This window comes from Choloepus didactylus, chromosome 2 (assembly GCF_015220235.1).
Source record: "Choloepus didactylus isolate mChoDid1 chromosome 2, mChoDid1.pri, whole genome shotgun sequence".
Taxonomy (NCBI): domain Eukaryota; kingdom Metazoa; phylum Chordata; class Mammalia; order Pilosa; family Megalonychidae; genus Choloepus; species Choloepus didactylus.
In genome coordinates, this window is record NC_051308.1 from 161,910,952 (window position 1) to 161,933,516 (window position 22,565).

General features: G+C 34.1%; 2 protein-coding genes across 31 annotated transcripts in view; one reads left to right on the forward strand and one right to left on the reverse strand.

The window, feature by feature from the left end:
• ADGRL2 (adhesion G protein-coupled receptor L2) overlaps window positions 1-22,565 on the reverse strand; it is a 502,012-nt gene that overhangs the window by 69,429 nt on the left and 410,018 nt on the right. For all 30 annotated transcript variants that reach the window (XM_037826794.1, XM_037826795.1, XM_037826807.1 and 27 more), the window contains one exon: window positions 15,058-15,271. In XM_037826794.1, coding sequence (XP_037682722.1) covers window positions 15,058-15,271 — 214 coding nt within the window. The remainder of the gene's footprint in view (window positions 1-15,057; window positions 15,272-22,565) is intronic.
• LOC119527124 (kidney mitochondrial carrier protein 1-like) lies at window positions 6,957-8,311 on the forward strand. Its single transcript, XM_037826823.1, is given in 2 exon segments — window positions 6,957-7,257; window positions 7,259-8,311. Coding segments are annotated over 2 exon segments (873 nt in total). The 5' UTR covers window positions 6,957-7,069; the 3' UTR covers window positions 7,944-8,311.

Sequence of the window (22,565 nt, forward strand, 5' to 3'; positions counted from 1 at the left end):
GCTTGGGAGGTCAGGGCTGTGTGCTGTGAAGCAGCAAAGCAGCAAAGCAGCAAACACTGTGCTCTTCTGAAAAGCTAACATGTACTCTTATGCCACAGATATAAAAAGGGTACACATATTAAATAATGGATGATTAGAAAAACATTTTTATCACTGCAGATTTAAGTCATATTGTACATATTAAAATCTATTAACCAATTTTAAGATGTTTACATGTCTTATAAAAGTTAAAGCTAAAAGAAATTTTTAATTTAATAAACCACTTTCGATGTGGTATATTTCATAACTAGAGAGTTATAGAATTATTTTTATTTGCAAAGCATTATAATATTGATCTTAAAGCAGGATACTCACACATACCATGATGTACTTTATGTTAGGAATCATGCTCAATTTATTAAGCATATTTCATATATCATTAAGAAAAAAACGCAAAAAGATCTTACTACTGTTCTTATCTATGACCCTTAAACTCTTCCATTTCAGCAACCTCATTAATGTCAAAATGCCTTTAGAATGTCTGCCTACTTTTAAATCTCTACAGCCTGGACAATGCAAAATCTTCTGGGTTCAATCAGGAATGCTTTCTTTGTGCATTCAGCTAAAAAGCTTAATAGAGCTCGCAAAGGTCAGTATATTATTTTTATTAAAGAAAAAGGATCACAGGACAAAAATAAACTTTTAGAATGTAAAGCAAAGACAATTTAGACAACTTTCTTCTTAAAACTCCACCAACTTTTGTCTTTAAAACTATTTTAGCTTTTACATTTAATTGTCAGATTCCTAAAATCTCTGTAACAAATACTACTGTCAGGACTTGTTTTTATTTTTAATAGTAATACCTTTCTTATGTGGGTAACCTGGGAAGCAGGCATTTTGGCAGAGATTTCTATGGGAGCTCTCTTAGAGGATGAGGGAAACAGGACTGAGTAGAGTAAGAAGTAGAACTCCAGTGCAACAAAGGCCCAGCAAATCCCTCAAGGAGGGAGCCCTTGGAGTTGGGAGAACTCTTCAGAGATATTCTGACATGAAGAAATGGGTTGAGGGGGCTGAGCCTCTATGCCCTGACATTTGATGCAGTTTTCCCCTGGGGAGGGGGTTTGATAGCAGATCATTTCAACCCAGCGCAGTACCTGGGGAAGGACTCCAGCTGTGAGCCCATTAGCAGGCAACTCTCCGGGCAACTGGGGAGAAGAGTCCTAAAGAGGGAATCTGGGGAGCACATCCCAACATCCGCTACAACACTGTGATTGTAAAGTGTTTTATGAACTGTTTTCAAAACCAGATCTTTTAAAACTACTTCTCATTTTCATGGTTTTTATTCTATTTTTTCTTCTTGTATACCCTGACGTATCAATCTTGTTTACTAAGCGATATTCAATGGGTTTCCTATAAAGCAATGAACTTTAACAGGCAGCTTTTAATTGGCCCACATAGGAAACCACATTACTATTAATTCTGTAGCTACAGCATAAAATAAAACCATTGCTTCTCAAACTCTAGAGCAATTAGACCTCTTGGCTATTTGGCTAAGTCTGCTTCATGATACCCAATGCAGTTAATTATATTTTTTGATGTTAATAGTCTCTGTCACACTCAAGCATAACTTCTCTTTGATGAATATTTAAATTATATTTGAATTAAAAATCTTGGTTACATTTCATATTCAGTAATCATCACAGCTTAATAAAAGTCTACTCATCAAGTATTGAAATAAATGGTGGTGCACATATAAATATCCTAAATCAACTTATCAGATAATATGAATATTATCTATTAATCTATCATCTACTTATCCAATGTACCTGTTTTTATATATACATATATATATAAAGTATGGTCTTATTTACAAAACAACCCATAATTTGACTTGAGAAGTTACTTATAAACATTGTTTTAAATTACATATACAGAATTTCATGAATTAATGATTGAGAGTATTTTAGGACTGGTTCATAAAATAATTTAAAATATGGGGAAAAATCACCAAATTATAAAAAGCCCTAGAAAAGTCAGCATATATTCCTTGGCCTCCTATTACTGTATTGTTTTGGCAAGTTTCAGGAGCAACAAGAAAGGAAAAAAAAAAACAAAAAACTCCCTTCACTAAATTTACTAAAAGTAATTTTTATTATGGACCTTATGGAAACCCATTGAAATTATTACTAAAGAAAAGTAACTACAATAAAAATTTTCTACACACAAAGCGTGTAATGGGAGGTGGGGGCAGGAGTGACTTTCAAAAATGGGGAATGGGATTAGTGGAGATATAACAGAAAAGCACATTAGTAAAATTCATTTACAACTCATTTTAGTTTAGTCCATATAACAATAGCAAGGTTTTAGACCAAGTGTTTATTTAATATAAACTCTGAAAATGAATCAGTCTACCTAAAATTTTTTACTGAATGAATAAATAATGTACTCAATTAATACCACTGCATGTTTTAAATTGTTAAGTTTTTAGTCACCCTTCTTTTAAATCTTAAATCTTTGGAATACAAAGGAGATATCAAAAAGATACTAAGAAATACCCTAAAATGCATATACATCAGCCTATCAACGTCAAGAGGAACACTATGCCAATGCACTGTCGAATATCATTGGTGAAAATTTCTTGAAATGGCAACATTATAAAACAAGATAGGCAGAGGTGGATTCAATGTTCTCTTTCAGAAAAACAATACTAACTCAGGTACCAATGTGAAGAGTCATTTAGTAAGAAAGAAAGAAACAACAAATATTTAAAAGCCAACAAGTACCACAAAACAAAATCCAGAACATGAGCACAATATTTTAATTCATTAATTGACTGACATTCCTTTATAATATTTTCTTTATTAATCTTTTTCAGTGCGTATTCTGTGATTGTCTCTTCATATAACAATCTCATAGTATTATTTTCTGTAATTTTGCCTTTCCTCTGGAAAACCTGATCAATTTTTTTTATTATTGATAGTTGGGATGCATAAAACATTGCATGTACATTCCCACACGCTGCACTGCAATGGCCTGTACCCCACAGACACAGGTATTCTGAGAAATTCTATTTTACATGACACTTGTCAAAAGAGGGGGAAAATGTACCACATTTATAATTGCAAGTCCTATAATTGATACGGGTTCCACTTACTCTTGATTCTCCCATCAAAAATATGTTGGAGAGAACTTCTGTTTTGACTAGGTATTTATGAGACCCAAATCCTCTCCTTACTATTTTACATATTCAATGACTGGAAGAATATCCACCGACTAACTTCTGGCTCCATACATTTCAAACGATATTTCTCCTTCACTACCCACATATTTCAGGTGCCATGGGACACATTCAAATTGCAATATGACATCTGGCCTTCCACATTTATGTCATAGATCAGTAAGGCAGTATAGTGAGTAATATGACTATTTCTGGAGGTCATTTCTTCACCAGAATAGCTAACTGTATACCAAGTGTCTGCAAGCCACATAAAAATACCCCATTAAACCCAAACTGAATTTATCACCAACTGAACTTCCAATTAACAGGATCCCAAAATGCTCCTGGCTACTCCTAAGCAACCATAAATGAGGGGAAGTGTGACAGAGAAGTACTCAGAGTAGGGTGGAATAGAAACCTTAAAAGAGTATGCTTTAAATATTTTATTTCTACAAGTTTACAAAAACATATGACCCTGTGAACATGTTGCCAGAAGTCCTAACAAGACTTTTGAAGATGTCTGTGCAAGCAAAGAGCTCTGAAGTTTAAGCTTCATTAGCTTCATGGAAACCCACCTTTACAGAATATTTTCAAAAATACAAGTGACAGATCTATGGTCTGAAAAAAATGAACAGAAAGACGACTGGTATTTTGTAATCTCAAGCCGACTTAAATAGAACAACTCTCCTTTCAAGGTCATGGGGAGTGTGTTAAGGTGAGATTTTCGACCACTTCTTGATTGTTTGCATATGACATGTGAAGAAATACAGGGAGAACTGAGACATGTATCAATTATACAATATAGTAGATTGATTTACATGAAATAAACAAACAGTAGACTAGAGAACCATGCACTTCTTTGTATTTCTTCATAACCAGATTTTTCCTGGAAATACCTGATAGATACATAATAATTCTAAACCTAATTGTGGAATTACAAACAGTACTAAGAAATGTAACTAAAATATTGTAATATATCTAAGGAAAATACATAGCAAACTACAAGGAAATGGGTCTTTAAAATCTGCAAGACTGAGATGAATAAACATGCTAGTAAAATGCCATCAGCAACTTTAATCACCCACAATAATTTTCTATAGACAATCTACAAAGACCTGCAACAATACTGGTGTTTTTTGTTGATACTATTGCTAATATGGCTTAGGTTTGATGGCTTAGGTTTGCAATTTCATTATATGACATACGGAAAAATTAGTAGGGTCATAATAAACGAAAGTTTAAGCCACTTTCTACTAATCACAGATTTTTCTCTTTACTTAACAAAATTAACCAATAAATGGAGTTTATTTTGATTAACACTGACTCACCACTGCTATTCTGCTTTTGATACGGCAAACTAAAGTTCCTAAATTGCTAATAAGAAAACAAAATAAGGATATGAGGAAAATAGGTGTTTTTCTCTACCATATAATATACAGGAAATTTTTGCTTATTTTTGAATTGCACTAAAATCTGCAAGGATGATTAGAAAGGCATAGTCTTAATGTTACCAGTATTATATCTGATCAATATTTATTAGATTATAAAAGGTATTAAACAGTAAACAGCATATATTCATGCAGTAAAATTATTCTAAAGCTTCAATGAATTTATGTATTCATTATCTGGTAATAAAATGTCAAGATAAAATTGTACTGCTTACTAAAAATAATTCCAAAGTCTTGAAGTTACAATTCATAATTCATCGTTCATTATTACACTAATAAGAAATATGCATTATATAAATTCTAGTAGCATTTGGCTGTGAGAGTTTTCTTTTTTTGGGAGGGGGTGGGGGGAGAAAGCCAAATACAAAAAAATAGTGACCATGCCTTGATTTGAAACTCTCATAACAGAATTTCATTTCGATTCTCTACAGCTGTGGATAAAAATCTATTCTTACTTCTTCTAAGTGTAACTTTTTAAAGGGATGCTTGTAAGCCAGATTTATTATATTGATACTTGGTAGTTGGACATCAGAAAGTGCAAGCACACATTAAAAATAAATCACACATTAGGTACAAAACAAGAATACTCAAATTGGTATCTGAAACTAGTCTTGTGTAAGCACATCTAGTGTCCTTTCATTTAACATTTGATTGTCTAGTATCCAGTATGTTTCAGTCATGTAACAGTGAATTAGACAAAGTTTCTCTCAATTAACATAGCTAAGTCGTATAAATTTGTACTGTTTCTGTTGTCAACAGAAACAAACTTTTCAGTATTTAATAGGGGGATGTTCTAAGTGAGTAAAAACCCTAAGGTATATAACAATACATACATAGAAACAAACTTTAGTGTATGATAGGGGAATGTTCTGAGTAAAAACTCTAAGGTATGTAACAATACATATACTAATTAAATACCACTGTCATCCAGAATACTATCAATTGAGGAAGCTGGAATAAATAATCTCTAAGATCATGAAAAGCAGTATGATCATATTAAAATGTATAGGTCAAATGAAATGTGCATGTTCATATTAACTGATTTTTATCCTATTTCCTTACCTCTACTTTGATTTCTAAAATAAAGACAATCATATTGAAAAACTGGAACAAAATCACCGAAGTTAAAATGAGATACAGCTTTGCTTTTAAAAACTGACTTGCTTTCCCCTCCTCCTATCCACATCTGTCCAAAAGAAAAGCAAATTCAAGCTTTTAAGGTATTAGTCAAGCCTTTGGATTTCAATGAATAATCCTTAGGGAACACTCAAGACCAGAACTGTATGTTTCTCCCTTAGGGAAAACAGTCCTGGCTTCCTAGACCAATAGACATAATATACAAGGTAAAACTCCACACTACTACCAGTAAATAGTGGTAATTCACACTTGTACTCTCAGAGTTATTATCAAGTAGGAGATTCATCTTTCTAATTTTCATTAAAAAGGAGAGAAACAGAATACTGTAAGGCAGAACCTTGTATGTTATATTGTTTTTTTTTTTCTATATTTGATAAGTAAAGTCGTAAGGGATATTTAGATGCCTTCTAAGTCACTTTAGAATTTATTAGTCTTTCTTGCACACTAAATGTGAATGTTTAATATGCTTCATATTTGTTATAGCCAATAGTCTCCTCTTTCAGTAATGAGTGCTTTGGTTTAAATGTCCATCAGAAAACAACATGCAAAGTATGCATCCTATTAGATATAACAATGAGAGTTTTAATGGTTATTTATTACTATACTAGTAACCTCTCAAAGTCTAGGTGATTGCAATTCTAGTTAGCTGTCTTCTCTCAAAGCCTAGGTGATCGCAATTCTAGTTAGCTGTCTTAAAACAACCCAGCAAAGAATGAGAAAATTCATGGAAATCCATCACTTAACAGAAAAGTACATCACACAGAGATAAATTAGTAGCATCTGAATTATTTATTTTTCTCCAGATTCATTTCATTCAAATGGACAAATGAATGATAAACCTGACAACATAATTAGGTAAACACACATGGGATAATCAACGGAAGGGCAAAACCGTAGTTTCTCTGAAGGGTTACATCCTATCCAGGTTCACTGAACAAATATACTAATTAAAAGACGAATACCCCTGGACCAGTAAGCATTAATACTAATGCAAGAATAAAATATACCAATATCCAAAATATTATGAAACACCATAGTAGGTGAAAAGACAGATTCTTTTCACTTTTTTTTGCCTCTGAAAAAAATGCCATTTTTGAGGGAGGGATGTGAAGACCTTGGAAAGATAGATTTAAAGTTTACTGTTCCCCTTTTCTCTACTTTTTGGGCGACCGCCGGCTTCGACTTTAACGCAGCTCAGGGAGGAGGAGCCGCAGGGCCGCCGCCGCCGCCGGGAAAACCCGTTGGAGCTATGCTTCTGTAAATCGGAGGAGAAGGGGCATCAGTGAGAATGTCGGCACTCAACTGGAAGCCGTTTGTGTACGGGGGCCTGGCTTCCATCACAGCAGAATGTGGCACATTTCCAATTGATTTAACCAAGACACGCCTCCAGATTCAAGGCCAGGCAAATGATGCCAAGTTTAAAGAAATTCGGTATCGAGGCATGTTGCACGCATTAGTGCGGATAGGGAGAGAAGAAGCTGAAAGCATTGTATTCGGGAATCGCCCCCGCCATGCTCCGCCAGGCTTCCTACGGCACCATCAAGATAGGCACTTACCAGAGCCTGAAGCGACTGTTCGTCGAGCGGCCAGAAGATGAAACCCTGCTGATAAATGTCATCTGTGGAATCCTCTCTGGAGTCATCTCCTCATCCATCGCCAGTCCAACTGATGTTTTGAAAATCCGGATGCAAGCACAAAATAGCAACATCCAAGGAGGAATGATTGGGAACTTCATCAACATTTACCAGCAGGAGGGAACAAGAGGGCTGTGGAAGGGGGTGTCCCTCACTGCCCAGAGGGCAGCCATCGTGGTTGGTGTGGAACTGCCTGTCTACGACATCACCAAGAAGCATCTCATTCTCTCCCGCCTAATGGGAGACACTGTCTATACCCACTTCCTCTCAAGCTTCACCTGTGGGCTGGCGGGAGCCCTGGCCTCGAACCCTGTGGACGTGGTGCGAACACGGATGATGAACCAGAGAGTCCTTCCAGAGGGCAGGTGCCCTGGCTATGTGGGTACCCTGGACTGCTTGCTGCAGACATGGAAGAATGAAGGATTTTTTGCTCTATATAAAGGATTTTGGCCAAATTGGTTGAGACTTGGTCCTTGGAATATCATTTTCTTTGTGACCTATGAGCAACTGAAGAAGTTGGATTTGTGACAAGACAGAGGCTGCATGAGACATCCCTCTGAAAATGCTCACTTCCGAATCGGTAAAGCTTCCTGTGTTTCACATTGCTTTTCACTGCTTGGCTCCTCATGAGTCTGAGGCGAGAGCAGCAGGTGAAGGCTGGGTAAGCTCAGATCACCGTGTTGGCATTGGACACTCCTCATCGAGTGTTTAACAGCATCAACTGCAACACCCAAACTCAAGCCCTACCCGTTGAAGTGCCCTTGGACATCAGAGATAACATACGAAATGCGTGTTTCTTACTGAAGAAAATTGGCCCACAACTCAAGAACAGTGGGCTGCTTCTTCAGGGGAGAGCAGCTCCTGGTGCATCTTAGCTCATAGCCGAGCCCCTCAGTCTGCCCTGAAGAACATGGAACCGGTGAATGGAACCTCAACAGGGTCTTACTGTTCCTGAACGCTGGGGGCCATCTTGTCAGCTGGAGAAATTCCGCACGTGGAACCTGAACTTCTCAACCCTGGGTATAAATAGTGCAGGAAATAGATCCCTGGAATATTGCACTGCTTTGTAATTTTCTATTTTGGCAGAATCTTTCACTTATACTAAGTGATTTTTAAGCCTTTGAAAACTTGACCTTTGTGAGGAATTGTTACAGAGTATTAAGACTTAAATTCAATGTAGTGTAACGTGTCGACTTGGGAGGCGGGACTGTTCGTGTCGATGGGAGATGTTTTCAGGCAGTTTGTGTTCTGTCTTAGGACACGTTAGTAATTTACTTTATGGTTTTTTAGCAATTTTATTAGCCTTCCTTGCTCTTATTTCCCAATCTGGAAAATGGGGGATAACATCTAATGATGTAGAAGGTCAAATGAACCAAATAGTAGCTGCTACATCTTCCATAAGATGTAGTCACTTGTCTTGTAGGATAAATGTGTTTACGTCATGCTGCCGTCTAGCCATATTCCCTCAACACACAGTCTGTAGATACAGAAGGGAGTATTTTTATGGGGTTCTCCCTGTAAAGCCCTTTATTAAAGGCCTTGTTCAAGAAAGCACTAAGCTGAGGTTTTCATATATTTTGCTTATCAAAATGTTGCTACTGAATTGAAGAGTTGATTTTTCCAGCTTTTCAGGTTTCACTTTAGTTTGTGCCCTGTTTGTTAAAACATTTCCTGTCTTGGACTTCCCAGTTATCTTGGATGAAAAATACTTGATTAAAATTTTTTAAACTAAAAAAAAAAAAAAAAAAAAAAATAAAGTTTACTGTTCCCTGGGAAGAGAAATCAGGAAACAAACATTAATGAAATAATCAACCCTTTCATATTACACTACTTGGATTCAAAGGATATTTACAAAGACTGAATGATCAGTATAAAAGTTGAGAGTGCTGTATGTCAAAAGGGGTACACCAATACTGAAATCTATAATCTGGCAGAACTATGACTGCATTTTAATGGATTTTCTTCTTTAAATTCTGAGAAGGTTCTAATATCTCCCATTTCTCATAGCTAGGTTTGGTGTGTGTGTATTTAAAAATCTCCTTTCTTTAAACATTTTATCACACTTAATATCTATTAGCATATTTGAAAATAACAGAAGTATGTCAAAAACCTAGATAACAGGATTGAAATTCAGCTATTTAAGAATACATTTTCACACCACAAAGATATTAATTAATGAGGTTCTAGGTACAGACAATCTGAGATCGCCCCTGTAGAAAATACTTCAACCTTTTTAAAAGGTTTACAAAGTAAAAAGAACATCATATTACTTTTCCTTCCCAGGGATATTTTTAAAATAAGTGAGGAGAATATACATGGTGTCATGTGTACAAAGTGTACTGAGAGCAATGACAGTTGATTTCCCATGTGTAATGAAAGGGAGTTAAAATACAATGAGCCCAAAGTTCCTCTGCAGCTCTAACAATCTGATATTCAATAACTCTTAAAATAGAAGTAATGGCCTATGTTTTTCTTTTCCATAGAAGGTCCTAGTTATGTGCCTTGCCTGGCAGCAAGAATGGGAGGTGACAGGACAGAGGAAAAGATCATTCTGCTTATTCCAACTGTCCTTTGCATGCAGCACACTTCTACCAACACAAAGCAAGTATGCAGTCAATTTTCTAGTCTCACTGTGCACCAACTGTAACATAAAGAACCACAGACCAGGAAAACTAATGCACGTAATGAAGCATTCCTTCAAACACTCTTGCACATAAGAAACTGTTACATCTTAAATTGTTCAAAATATTAAATAATATGTAACTATTATAGCTAGAGAAAAGAAGTTGGGAAAAATTGATAACTTGAGAAAAGGGAAGATCAAAGTTATGGAATGGGGTAAAGGATGGATGTAGACTAATCTGATGCCTATATATTAAGACCTACTTCCAACATCCCAATCTCCCTGGAAAAGATCTAGGCTCTGAAATCAGCTCTGTCACTTACTTAGATTAATTTCAGTTAATTAAATTGTACCCAAATTCTAGAAGCTAGACTGTTTTTCCTTTAAGATAAAAACCCAGGAATATTACCTCTACTCTATACATTTAGATGACAAATTTATTCACTGTCAGGTTTCTGTTTGACTATAGTTCTAACTAATCCTTACTAACCTATGTAAAGCTGAATGCTATCTTGATTTCTATCCTGAAACTTCCCCATTTCTAAAATTCTAATGTGTTCCTTTATTTGAAACTGTCTGAATAGAATAAAAGTCTGAAACAACAATGAGAAAAATAATGTATCTGTGACTCTTAGCCTTCACTACTGCCTTATAAGACTTTATGCTCCTATAGCTGTTACAGGTCCTTAATGGCAATTTGACCTTTGCCCCTTAAATTCAGGCACTCTTTAGGGCTTTTTCATGCTCATATTACATTATTTCTGTGAGTAATACCATCTATTCCTATGCAACTATCAATTTAATGTATAAACATGAAGATCTGCTTCATCCTCATGCTCCTTTTTGACCACTCTTGTGAGTACCAAATGTGCATAAACTACTGCCTGCCAAACTATATTTATATTCTATCCTGTTCCCAAATGAATTGAAAGGAGTTTAGATGGGTAGAATGACCATCACAAATGTACTGAATTATATTTAATAAAACAAGAAAACTACCATAATTATGCTATGAGGTTCTAGTCAGCTGCTATCTTTAAGTGGGCTAAAAAAAAAAAAATTGACTAAAAGCTTTGAAGCAGCCAGACTAGTTCCTTAAGTCTAGGTTATAACTGTACTTTCCTTGTGCAATTTCACTAAAAAAGGTGGGGATTGGGGTGGGGATAGTTTTCAATCAATTACACTAAATACATCTTTTCTTCCAAAGGGAATAACGGAATTGTTACATTCTCACTATCTGCTTGAGAGGAGTACATATTACTTTTTAGTAGTTCTTTGTATTTTCAGAGGTACACTGCTATATATATGATACTCTGAATTAAAACCATAAGACATTATCTGTTCATGCACATTAACTTTACAGTTAATTTTTAAAAAAAAAACAGTAAATACTTATATACTTAATTACTTATGGATCTCTAGGCCAGAATGCTAAAAAAACTTTAAAAAAACAAAGCATAACCTCAAGAAGCATACTAACTTGATGAAATGGGCAGGTTCTTAAGGGTATGAAACATGAGCAAAGCAACAGTTATAAATACCAGAATCAAACATAAAAAACAGGAACTCACATACAATTTGGCACATCTAACTAGATTTTACCAGAAAGCTGCAGTGAACCATTATTGTCGGCAAAATCCTAATTTATTACACATCAAATACTTCAGAGTAGTAATAGTGGTTTTTTTGTTTTGTTTTTATGAATTCCAACTGTTACAACTATTTTATATTTTTAAGTTGCCCCACTACGATTATCTTCAGAGTGCTAAAAAAGAATAAGAAAAAAATAAAAAATAAAAAAACCATCTGTGATGGCAATTAATGCACAACATATTAAAATATGCATCATTTTAGGAAATAAATTCATTTTTCACTTTTTAGGATATGCCTTTAGTGCACTTATAAGACAAGTATACTATCAGTTACTAACAGAGCCTTGGGGTCTTATGTTTAAATGAGCAGGAAATAGAACACTGAGAATAAATAGCAGTTATCAATAATTTTACCCACACCACAGTCTTGAATTACTAGTAAATTTATTTATTTGATTCTCAACTGCTGAAGTGATGTCAATGGGGGACAGAAGTGAAGAAGCTTTACAATATAATACAAACATATTTTTATGGTATTGAAATTTCTGTGCCTATCTTCATCATCATATAGAGAAAGGGCACTTTCAGACTTCATGGAAAAATTCTAATGCTTTTATTTGAGTTTTGCAGATAATTTTTTTTAAATTAAGGAAAATATATATCTATCTTTTCTCCTTTATTGAATACCACATTCTTTTGAGGATTATAAATGGGGGGAAAAAAAGTCAAGTTTCTAAGGGCTTACTAAAAATAACCAAATTTATTTGTAAATACTGAAGGAGAAATTTTAAAGTAAAAAAAAGTTTGTAGAACACCATGTATATTATATACTAAATAATTCAATAGTACTTTCGGCTGCAAAAATATTGTCTACCTGTTTTTCTCAAACTATGTGAAACATCTGCCAGTCAAATATAAAGTTTTATATTCTGACATAGATAGAACGGGGTACATATAACGTATCTTCTATGAAATTCACTTCTACGACATCTCAACATTGTCCTCCTTTTTAATAAAGTGGTACTGTTTAAACTGTCACTGTGCTGATTAAATAATTATTACATTAGTACAAAACAACAATTAAAAAACGGGATTTCTACAGCCACAGTTATCCCTGTTTGTGTCAATACACATACACTGTTTGAAGATTTTCATAATGAACATAGAGTGAACACTTGTTCATTCTCACAGAATTTAAATAGCCCTTTAAAAAGTATTATCAAAACAATGCAGACTTGTTTTTATGAAATAATGAAATGAAAATAATTTGCTACATTATCTTGTATGGTTCCTATAACATGTAATTAACATGTAACATGTAATTCCTATAACAAGTAAGATGAGAAATATTTGGCTAGATATTTGGCATATATTTAAATGTATAACCCTGCAAACAAAGATAAGCTGCCTACAATGTATAATCCGTTGAGCCTAGCTCTTCCAGATTCTCTCTTTGTACCAATATTTGTTTGTCAATCTAGTAACAATGGCTAATTGCAAATAGTCATTTTTTCACTTCTTGTTTCTTGCCAGACTATTTCTGGATGCCCAAATCATACTACTACCATTGAACAGGTGGATAAGCAAGCAGAAATAGATAGATGGAAGATTACTAGTGTTTACCATATTGTCTCCCTAACACTGGCAGTTCCCAAATTTTGAAATACTATGTGCAAAATGTTCAATTACAATTTTAATGGAGCACTGAATCCATTTTCCAAAAGAAAATAAGTTATAGATAATGCTGTATTTCACAGGTCAGACTTTGAATCCTATATAGTCCATGAAGACTTAAATTATAAATAAGAATACCTTATCAAGTACCATACATGAAAATGAGATTTTGAATTAATTATCTAATAACTACCCCTTAAGAACAAAAAGTAAAAACATTTTAATGGAAATTTTTCTAAAGTATTATGTATGTTTCATGATTTCTTAAAAATATCTTGACTTATCAATAAAGATATCATAATACATGTTCTCTGGAAATTCTGAGACTTTACAGCAATGCACCCATACTCTTACGTCATGTATTTTTTAAGAAATACATATTTTCCTTCACCTTTTAATGTTTTCATTGTGCCTGTACTAACCAGCTCCCTGCCCAGAAAATTTGCTATTCTGCTCTAAGGTGGATGAATAAATAAGTCAAAAAGCTAGTCAAAATTTTAAATAAAGAATAGTCAGAAGTGGGGGGGAAGGATAGTGGTGATTGTATGTGAGGGGAGACCAGGCTTTGAATAGAGAGATGAAGGATTTTCCTAGGAAACGAAATATAAAAGCTATAATGCATAAACAACTCTATGATACTTAGATGTCCCTTCACAGTATCTCTATGGTCCAAAAAACTAAGATTACTCCACAGGAAAGTCTGAAGAAGTGAGATATTATTGTGTTAGTTTGATCACAATTATAATTAACTACCATTTTAATATCTCATATGTAGGAAAATTCAAATTAAGATGCCAAGATTTAGGTGATCTGTGTCTAGGAGACAGGAAAAGCAATAGACATGGTCATCAGTTTTTTGTATAGTATCTGTACGTGGGAAGCCAACTGTCCAGGTTCAGTTATTACCAGGGTGGTCTGATTTCAGAGGGAGCTACTGAATTCACTCCCTGTGGGAAAACAAAAACCACAATAATTTGTAAAACTAAGCATTTCTATTTTAGTCTAAGGCATTCCTGTTCCGTGTGAATATGGAGAAAAAAGGAAAAAACCTGGGACCTAAGAAATCAATGGACACTAGTTACTGATACACGAAGAAAACTTAACTGCACACAGTAGAAACACAAAATACCTCAACCAAATTTCTCACTCTGATTTACTATTAAACCATAAACCCCGTCAGAATCTACTAGGTCAATTCTTCAGACAGCCACAAAATATTTACTAGACACCTGTTAGGTGCCAAGTGCCATACAATGGTGGGCAAAAATTTACTCAAATCTGAATTTTAAAGAAAAGACAATTCATCTCTTGTCTTATCTTTAAAGTCATCTTGAACAAAGCACAGGGAAAGAGAAGAGAAAGCATTGGTTTGAATTATAACAAGTAGAATCTAATTAGAGTATGTTTACCCTAACTATCTGTATAGTATTTGAAGATGATAGAAATCCCATTTACTATTCAGAAATATATTCTCCACCTTGCCTAACACATTTGTTTCACTGATGGCCCTCTCTTAACTCAATACTACCTTTCTAACCAAGGTAGTATAAAGAACACCAAGTAAAGCTGCATCTCCTAGGAAGGAGAGCCAAAAGTTTTTTAATCTGTTAAAAGGATTTTATCTATAGTCCCTAACCTTAATTAGATTTAAAAATAACAGATGAGACATGGAATGTATCCATCCACTTTAGAATTATAATTATTAGTTTGCATGTAGTAGCTAAAAATGGGATATTAACATTTGAATATTTACCTTTGTGTCATAATCTTGAAGGCATCTGGGAGGTAGCAGTCTGTATTTTCCATCTGAAATGGATCAGCATCACAAATCTTGTCGTCTGTCCGACCATAGTTAGCGCTCTCAATCATGATGACATCACTGCCTGGACATCGCAGGTCTATAGAATAACCTTCACAGGATAATTCTCGCCTAACTAATCCAAATGGTAAAGCCGCTCTGCTGAAACCTTAGAAAGAAAGAAAGAAAGAAAGAAAGAAAGAAAGAAAGAAAGAAAGAAAAGAAAATTAAACATTCATATATGAAATGTTATATTACTTTATTTTATGATATATATAATTTTAAAATGTACATTATACTCCTGACATATCATATAAATCTCTATTAAAATGACATAGATTTGAATATTGTTAATAATTTTATAAGTAGAAATCAACAATAGTATGTAAAATTATAATAATTACTTCATAAGAAGGCATTTAAGTAATAAGATTCATGTCTATACTCAAGAGATGTCAAGGTATGTTTTGATACACATGCATTTATTAAATGATTTTCTGATTTTTTATTATGTGCCAGAAAAGTAAATATTACATATTTTTCTTTTATGTATCTCTATTTGGACTCTTCATTTTCAAAACACATTTAAAAATTATTCTAACAAAATTTTTCGTATAACCCAGTCACAATCAGAAATTAAATGGTTTGTTTTCAATAAACCCAAAGAAAACTTAAATATTTAAGCAACTGAAAGTGACAAGTTTAGACTGCAACAATTAATCAAGTAACAATTTCCATTTGTTCAAAGGAATAAAAACTCTCTTAAACACTGTCTTTATCATTCAGAACAGTTCCACTGAGAAAGCTAAAGGTGTAACTGGAATTAAAAGGGAATGAAAACTACACACAATTAGAAGCAGGGCAATCTCTAGGGATTGTGGCAAACCTCAATCTTGGTAAGTTTACACTAAGAAAGTTTATGGGATTATGAGAGTACTATAAGTATGTGGAGAGGCTCATTATCAATTGAGAAGGAAAACAAAGCTGGGAAAAAGCCAAGGCAAATGGTAAATAGGCTAACCTTTTAAAAGGGATTTCTTCCCCCAAAAGTTCTAAAATAAACTTATTTGTGTGTGTGTGCAGTTTCCCAGTTAGTCAACAATGCATGGAGATTTTATAGTTTTCATTTCCAAGATTTTTCATAAATGTTTCAGACTGGCCCTCTACTCTCCTCAATGGGAATGGTAATTGGAATGGTAATCTCAAACAAGCAGAAGCTGTGGGTTGTTCCTGTTTGTTTTCTCCAGCATTTACTACTTTTACTGACAACACTGTTGGGCCTGGCTTTTCACCCTCTGCTCCAAATCAAGTCAACTCCGCTTGGCAGCAAAGCTGCTGCTTTTCACAGCCATTCTGCCCTGGCAAAACTACCAAAATGACAAAGCTAAGATATGGGGGTTAAGAGTGCGAGCAGCCCAGAAAAGAAGACTTGAAACTTCCACTATTTTTACCAAAAGTTCTGGCAGCTTTTCATGAGTAAATGCTTCTCAATTTGTTCTCTGCCTTTGGTTAATCTCCAGAGCTCTGTAATGCTTGCTGTCGGCAATTTTATCCAGTATTTTCCATGCTTCTGAGGGAGAGGATTTGCCACTTCCTTCACCCCACCATTGCCAGAAGTCCCTATAAAGACTTTACAAATGTTTACTGACTATAAATCTTCAAAACTACCAAATGACATAGATAGTATCACCATTTTACAGAGGAGGAAACTAGGGTGCATAAAGATTAACTAAGTTGTCTATGGTCATGCATCCAGTAAGAGTGAAATCAAAGCTTGAACCCCAGCAATTTAACTCCATGGTTCATGTTCTTAAATGTTACTTTAATGCCTTTCTAAGTGATCATGACAATCAGCAGCAGGCTTGGGGACCGCTGTTGTACAGGGTATAGTTCGTTATGATGCATGCTGCCAGTAATGGGAGAAAAGGAGCATGAAATGAAACACTGTGCCTGAGATCAAGTATTCAATGAAATTGCTCAGTCAACATAATCAACATAAAGAAATCCCCAAATTAAAGCCTTTTAACCATACTATTACTATGACATTTATTCTAAGCTGCATTTTCAATCTATTTCTATTTCAACAAAGGGAAAAAAGGGACTTCAATACGTAAAGTGTAATCCAATCCATCTTGCAACCCTGACAACTGAAGAAAGAACTGATGGGAGGCCTGCGAGCAAAAAATCAATATTGCAGATTTGTGCTGTGCAAATATGAATACTGCCAAATAGTGATGTTTAGAGTAAAATGAACTGTTTTGCTCCATTTCTACTCTCTGAACAAATGATTTTGAAAAGACAGTTTTTCCCCCCAAGCTATAAAATGTCAAACAATCACTCTCTGTGCTTTAGGCTAGTGATTGGAATAAATACCTCCCAGCAATAGGTGCAGTGACTTAGGACTGAAATCATTCACATTCAGGGGATAACTCCTAATAAGCAGATGCACTTCTGGATGGGAATTTGAAAGGCCAGGATTGGAATTCTATCACTGGATTTTGCATCATTTATGAGCATTTTTGCAAGAAAATATGCTGCTATGGCAATAAATAGTACCCTCTGTTGCAAGCTTATACTTGTGATGGGCTTTAAGCAGTTGATTAGGAACACTCTACTCTGTTTCTATCATTGTCTCCATTCCAGTCTGCTCTTTGTACATTTCTGTAAAATCATGCATTCCTATAAAAATCATCTTAATAAGCCGTAATATAAAACTTCAAATTTTCTAGAACTGTTTTTCTTAATTACTTTGAACTATACCCTGTCATGGATGCTACTCTTCATGCTCTCTGAGGGTCCTGGGAAGCACCATGCCTCTTGATTATCAGGGACCTCTAAGGGACTGAGTCTGTGACTTCAAGCTCTGTTGAAACATTAACAGAGGCCACAGTCTATTACCAGTGCTGGCATATGAAATCCTGATTTAGTCTTGCTTATATATGTTAATGAGATTTCTCCCTAAAATGGAGATGAGGAAAATAGTTAATGAGAAGGGGACATGATTTCAACCAGGCTGAACCTGAGTGCACAAGCTTCCAGAAAACCTATTTCCAGTTCATTTTTTATTTATTAAGAATTTAGAGGAAAAGAGAATACTAAAAGTAAAGATAAAATAGTTCACTAATAATAGTTCAACTTTTTATCTCTTTATATTTATAGCACCAACCAAATAAAATTTTTAAAATCAAGGATGTATAATAAAATTTCTTTCTATACTAAAAGACGGTATGTTAGAAAGCTACTTCATGTAAGTCTGCAGAATCTCATTGTTGTTTTAGTTACTCACTTAGTTCCATTTAAGAAATAACTAATCTAATTCAATCAAACCCAATAAGCATCTAATACCTGTGTTCATTACCATAAAATTATTTTGATGCTAAGTATTATGCAAAGAACATAAACTATGACATATGTAGATTTAAAAAACAAAACAAAACAAAAAACCCTATTTTCACCTCTAAACTTCTTTTCATGATGAGAGTAAGGAAAATAAAGGAATAAAGTATCATTTTCCAGCATAAGCACACAGGTGTTGAAAACGTAGCAATTTGTGTATAAGTTTGTTAGCATGAAACACCAAACAAATCCTTACAGAAATATAAAATGGTTGCAAGAGAAAATATTCCAACTATGTAAGATCAGCAACTACAAAACAATTCAGCTTCTGTGTCATTTTGCTTTAGAAGCTTTTTTCTATCTTGGATGTGTTTTAAATTATGAAACATTTCAAATGAATTTTTTTTTCTAAGAAGAATGTTTCGAGTTTAGTTATATCTTTTACAATATCTTATTAAACAAAATCAATTTAAATACAAAACACTGTGATTTACATTTGGAAGCACATCAATAATTCCTAAAAAATAAATGCATGATGAAAAATTAATACATATTTATAACCAATTACACAAACTACAAGGGGAAAAAAACTTCCTCTTTAAGATTCACTAAGAGTCATAAAATTCTGGACACTTTGGAAATTCTAAAGGAAAAACGTACTTTTAGAATGCCAACAGCTGTTAGGGACAAATATTAGTACTCCTGAAAAGTCTCTATTTTAAGGAAAAAGTATGCATTATGAGTCCTTCAAAACATTTTGGGATTAAATTCAGTATTAGAAAGAAATTGATCTCTAACAATTAAACTTCTGAATTATCTACTACTGATTAATAATTCACAAGTACCATTAAAATAGAGCAATTTTAAAAGTTATAAAATACTAGCAGTTTAATATTGAACTCTAAAAGAAAAATTCCTGCTAAGCATGCCCATAAAAAATAATATATGCCACAGGAAGACATGCTCTTACTAGTCTCAGCATATAACTTTTCTGAAGTTCATAAATACAGAATACTTCTGACCTACTTTAAAAAAAAAAAAACAGTAAATTTCATACTAAGTATCAATATAAGCCATACCACTCAGTGTCTATGTTTAAACTACTCCTTCAGCACCAGATACTCTATTTACTGTTGTCTCAGGAAACAATTACCCTTCAAGATTCAGCTCAAGGCTTCTCTGACAATGGAGAATAGAGAGCCTAAACTCAGGTTTGAGTCATCTGTTTTCCTTCTTCCAATAAAAATGTCTTGAATGCCTACTATGTGCCCAGCACTATTCTAGACTTGGAATATAGCAGTGAACAAAAATAACAACGATCCCTGTGCCTTGGTAAATAACATGAGGGGCTGGTCCTCCATGAAATAAGGTATCATTATCTATCTTAGTCACCATTATAATCCCCAAATCTAGGAAACTGTCAGCTTATAGTGCTCTGCTTATAGAGGGTGTGAAATAAAAATTTGCTAAATAAATGGATGTATGAATTTATAGAATAAATGAACAATTATGACCTCCCTATCAGAGCAGTTAAAACACACTCTTCTAAGTGTCTCTTTATTTATATCCCTCCCCTATTGTAACAGGAGCTCCTTAATGATAAGAATTAAACCCTATTTACTTTTGTATCCTTGGTTTCCAGCACAGTACCTGGCACATAATAGGCATTCAATACGCAATATGTTTTTTTTTCTTTTATTCTATACTTATAATGTCAAATATACACAAGAACATAAAATGAAATTGTTGTCAGTCTAAAAAAAGTTGTATCTTTTCTATATTAGTTTTAAAGTTTCTAGTTTTTAAGTATTAAGCTGTACATATTATTAGAACACATTTGATAACATAATCCAGATGCCAACAGATAAAGAATGTAAACATGACAAAGATGACTTCTCCACCAGAGTTCCCAACTCAGTGAACTTAACTGTAAAAATGTACCTTTAAATGAGGGACCACCTGCTAAAGTTCAAAATCATCATGATGTTTTGGTGGTTAAGTCAACTAAATGAATCACAAAAAACAGATTAGTAACTAACACTCGTTTTCTCATTTTTCCCCCTTCAGGGAACTAGGAAATACTCTTTTTGTTTATTTTATTTTATATAACTGGTTAAAAACAGTTTAACATTAACAAGTTATCAGGAGCATAACTTCAAGTCATTCACAATATACTATTCAAATTAAAATTCTTAAGTAATCCTGTATAATTTATTCACAACAAAGAAAACAGAGAATAATCACAGAATAAGTAACTGAACAATATCATCATCTCCTAAGGTACAAAAATTTCTTTCTACTCTACACTGATTATTTAATACATTATTTTGTGAGTTTTTAACGACCCTTCTGTTATCAGAAATTCCATTTGCTCTCCTCAGGCTCACATAGTTCTTAAAAGCAATTAAGCAAGAAGGAAAAATGCAGAAATGTGAGATTTGTTCCTCCATCTAGAGACTCACAGCAAGCCATGTTGGAGAAAATATTTTATTCCTTTCCTCATTTGAAGTATTCCCCAGGCAGATCTCCCAGATCAAAGAGTCAAAATTTGGATTGTAAATCTTTTTGTTATTACCTTGTTATATTTAAACATAAACAACAGCAGAAAATAGCAAACCACCAAACAAAAAATGCCGAATCAAAATTTTATTTTTAAAAAGGCACATTTATGTAACCTCACAGGGAGAACAACAGTACATGCACATAAGAGTTCTAAACTAAGAACTTTTTTAGGCAACAATGACCTCTAAAGGCGTAAAGAAGTTACCTGTACAACTGGCTTCCTCATTAAAGGTATCTACAAGAGGGCCAATTAATACCAACTCTAGATCACATGTGAATTAACAACACTGAAACTGCACTGAAACCACCCACTCATTTCTCTTATTCCCAAACTGAAATCCAAAGGTAACCACATTCAACCACTGCTGACTCAAACAAGTGTCTCAGAAGGGAAAGGCATTATTTAACCATAAACATTCCTATGAACTATTTATTTCTCACTTCGTATGAAAGATTTAACAGAGCCTGAAACCAGTCTCAACTCTTCTCTTGACTTTTCACAAATTGTCACCCATACTAACACTTCCATCATTTAAAAAGTGCCAGCCACTGAACCTTTTCCCAGTGACAAAGGCAATAATTTCACGTTTTTCTTTAAAAGGCACTCTTTCCCTAAAACCTCAAAGGACTTCGGAAAGTTATGGATTTTATTGTTGTTGTTTTTTCATTGAGCACACACACACTATCAAAGCTAGTAGAAAGGCAGCTTTTCTGCTAGGGCTGAGAAAGCATTTTACAAGAGGCTTCTCAGGATTTTTTTTAAAAAAAAAAAAGCTTACAAAAGTTCTTTACCACTTCTAGAAAGAACTTATGAGACCAAAGCTGATTTTCAAAACTTCTTGTTTTTCCCCATAAACAATGCTTAAAATTTTTTTTCTAAATTGCAGAGTACTTATTCCATGTGTAAGTCTTTAAAACCAAGATCTAGGCTATTGCTACTAAAATATATGGCTGTTTCTTTATAATTGAATGTCAGTTTCATATCATGAAGAGTTATAAAGCTAAAAGATACATGGAACCTGTGGTAATAACTAACCAGTGGGCAAAAAGCTATATGAAAAAAAATTACTCTATTGAATGTTGTTCTACTGTGATTTTCAATAAATGCCCCTGGATCAATTAAAAACTGGAAAATGCCATAATGAGTGAGATCAAATGCAATAGTGAGTCAATTTTGTTCACTGTTAAACTCCTTGAACTTCACCTCAAAATGCAATAGATGCAAACTCAAAATAATCAAACCCACCTAATGGAAAATAGCATTTTAACATTATCTTTTGCAAACTTTGGCTTACCTTTGGTTACTTTTGGCAACCTCAAGACATTTATTGCTCTTTCATACATTACATATTTGTGTCCTTAGCACATTCTAATTGTTCCATTCTGGAATAATCCAAAGATACTAACAATACTCAATTTAGAGGCAACTCCACTACTTCGATAAACTGGAGAAAGTGCACTCACTGGTACAAGTTCTCCCTAAAGCAGAGGTGACTTACAAGGAGTAACTGTAACTGCATCCCAAAATGGCATGAAGCTTATAAAATTATTCTTTAATGACAATA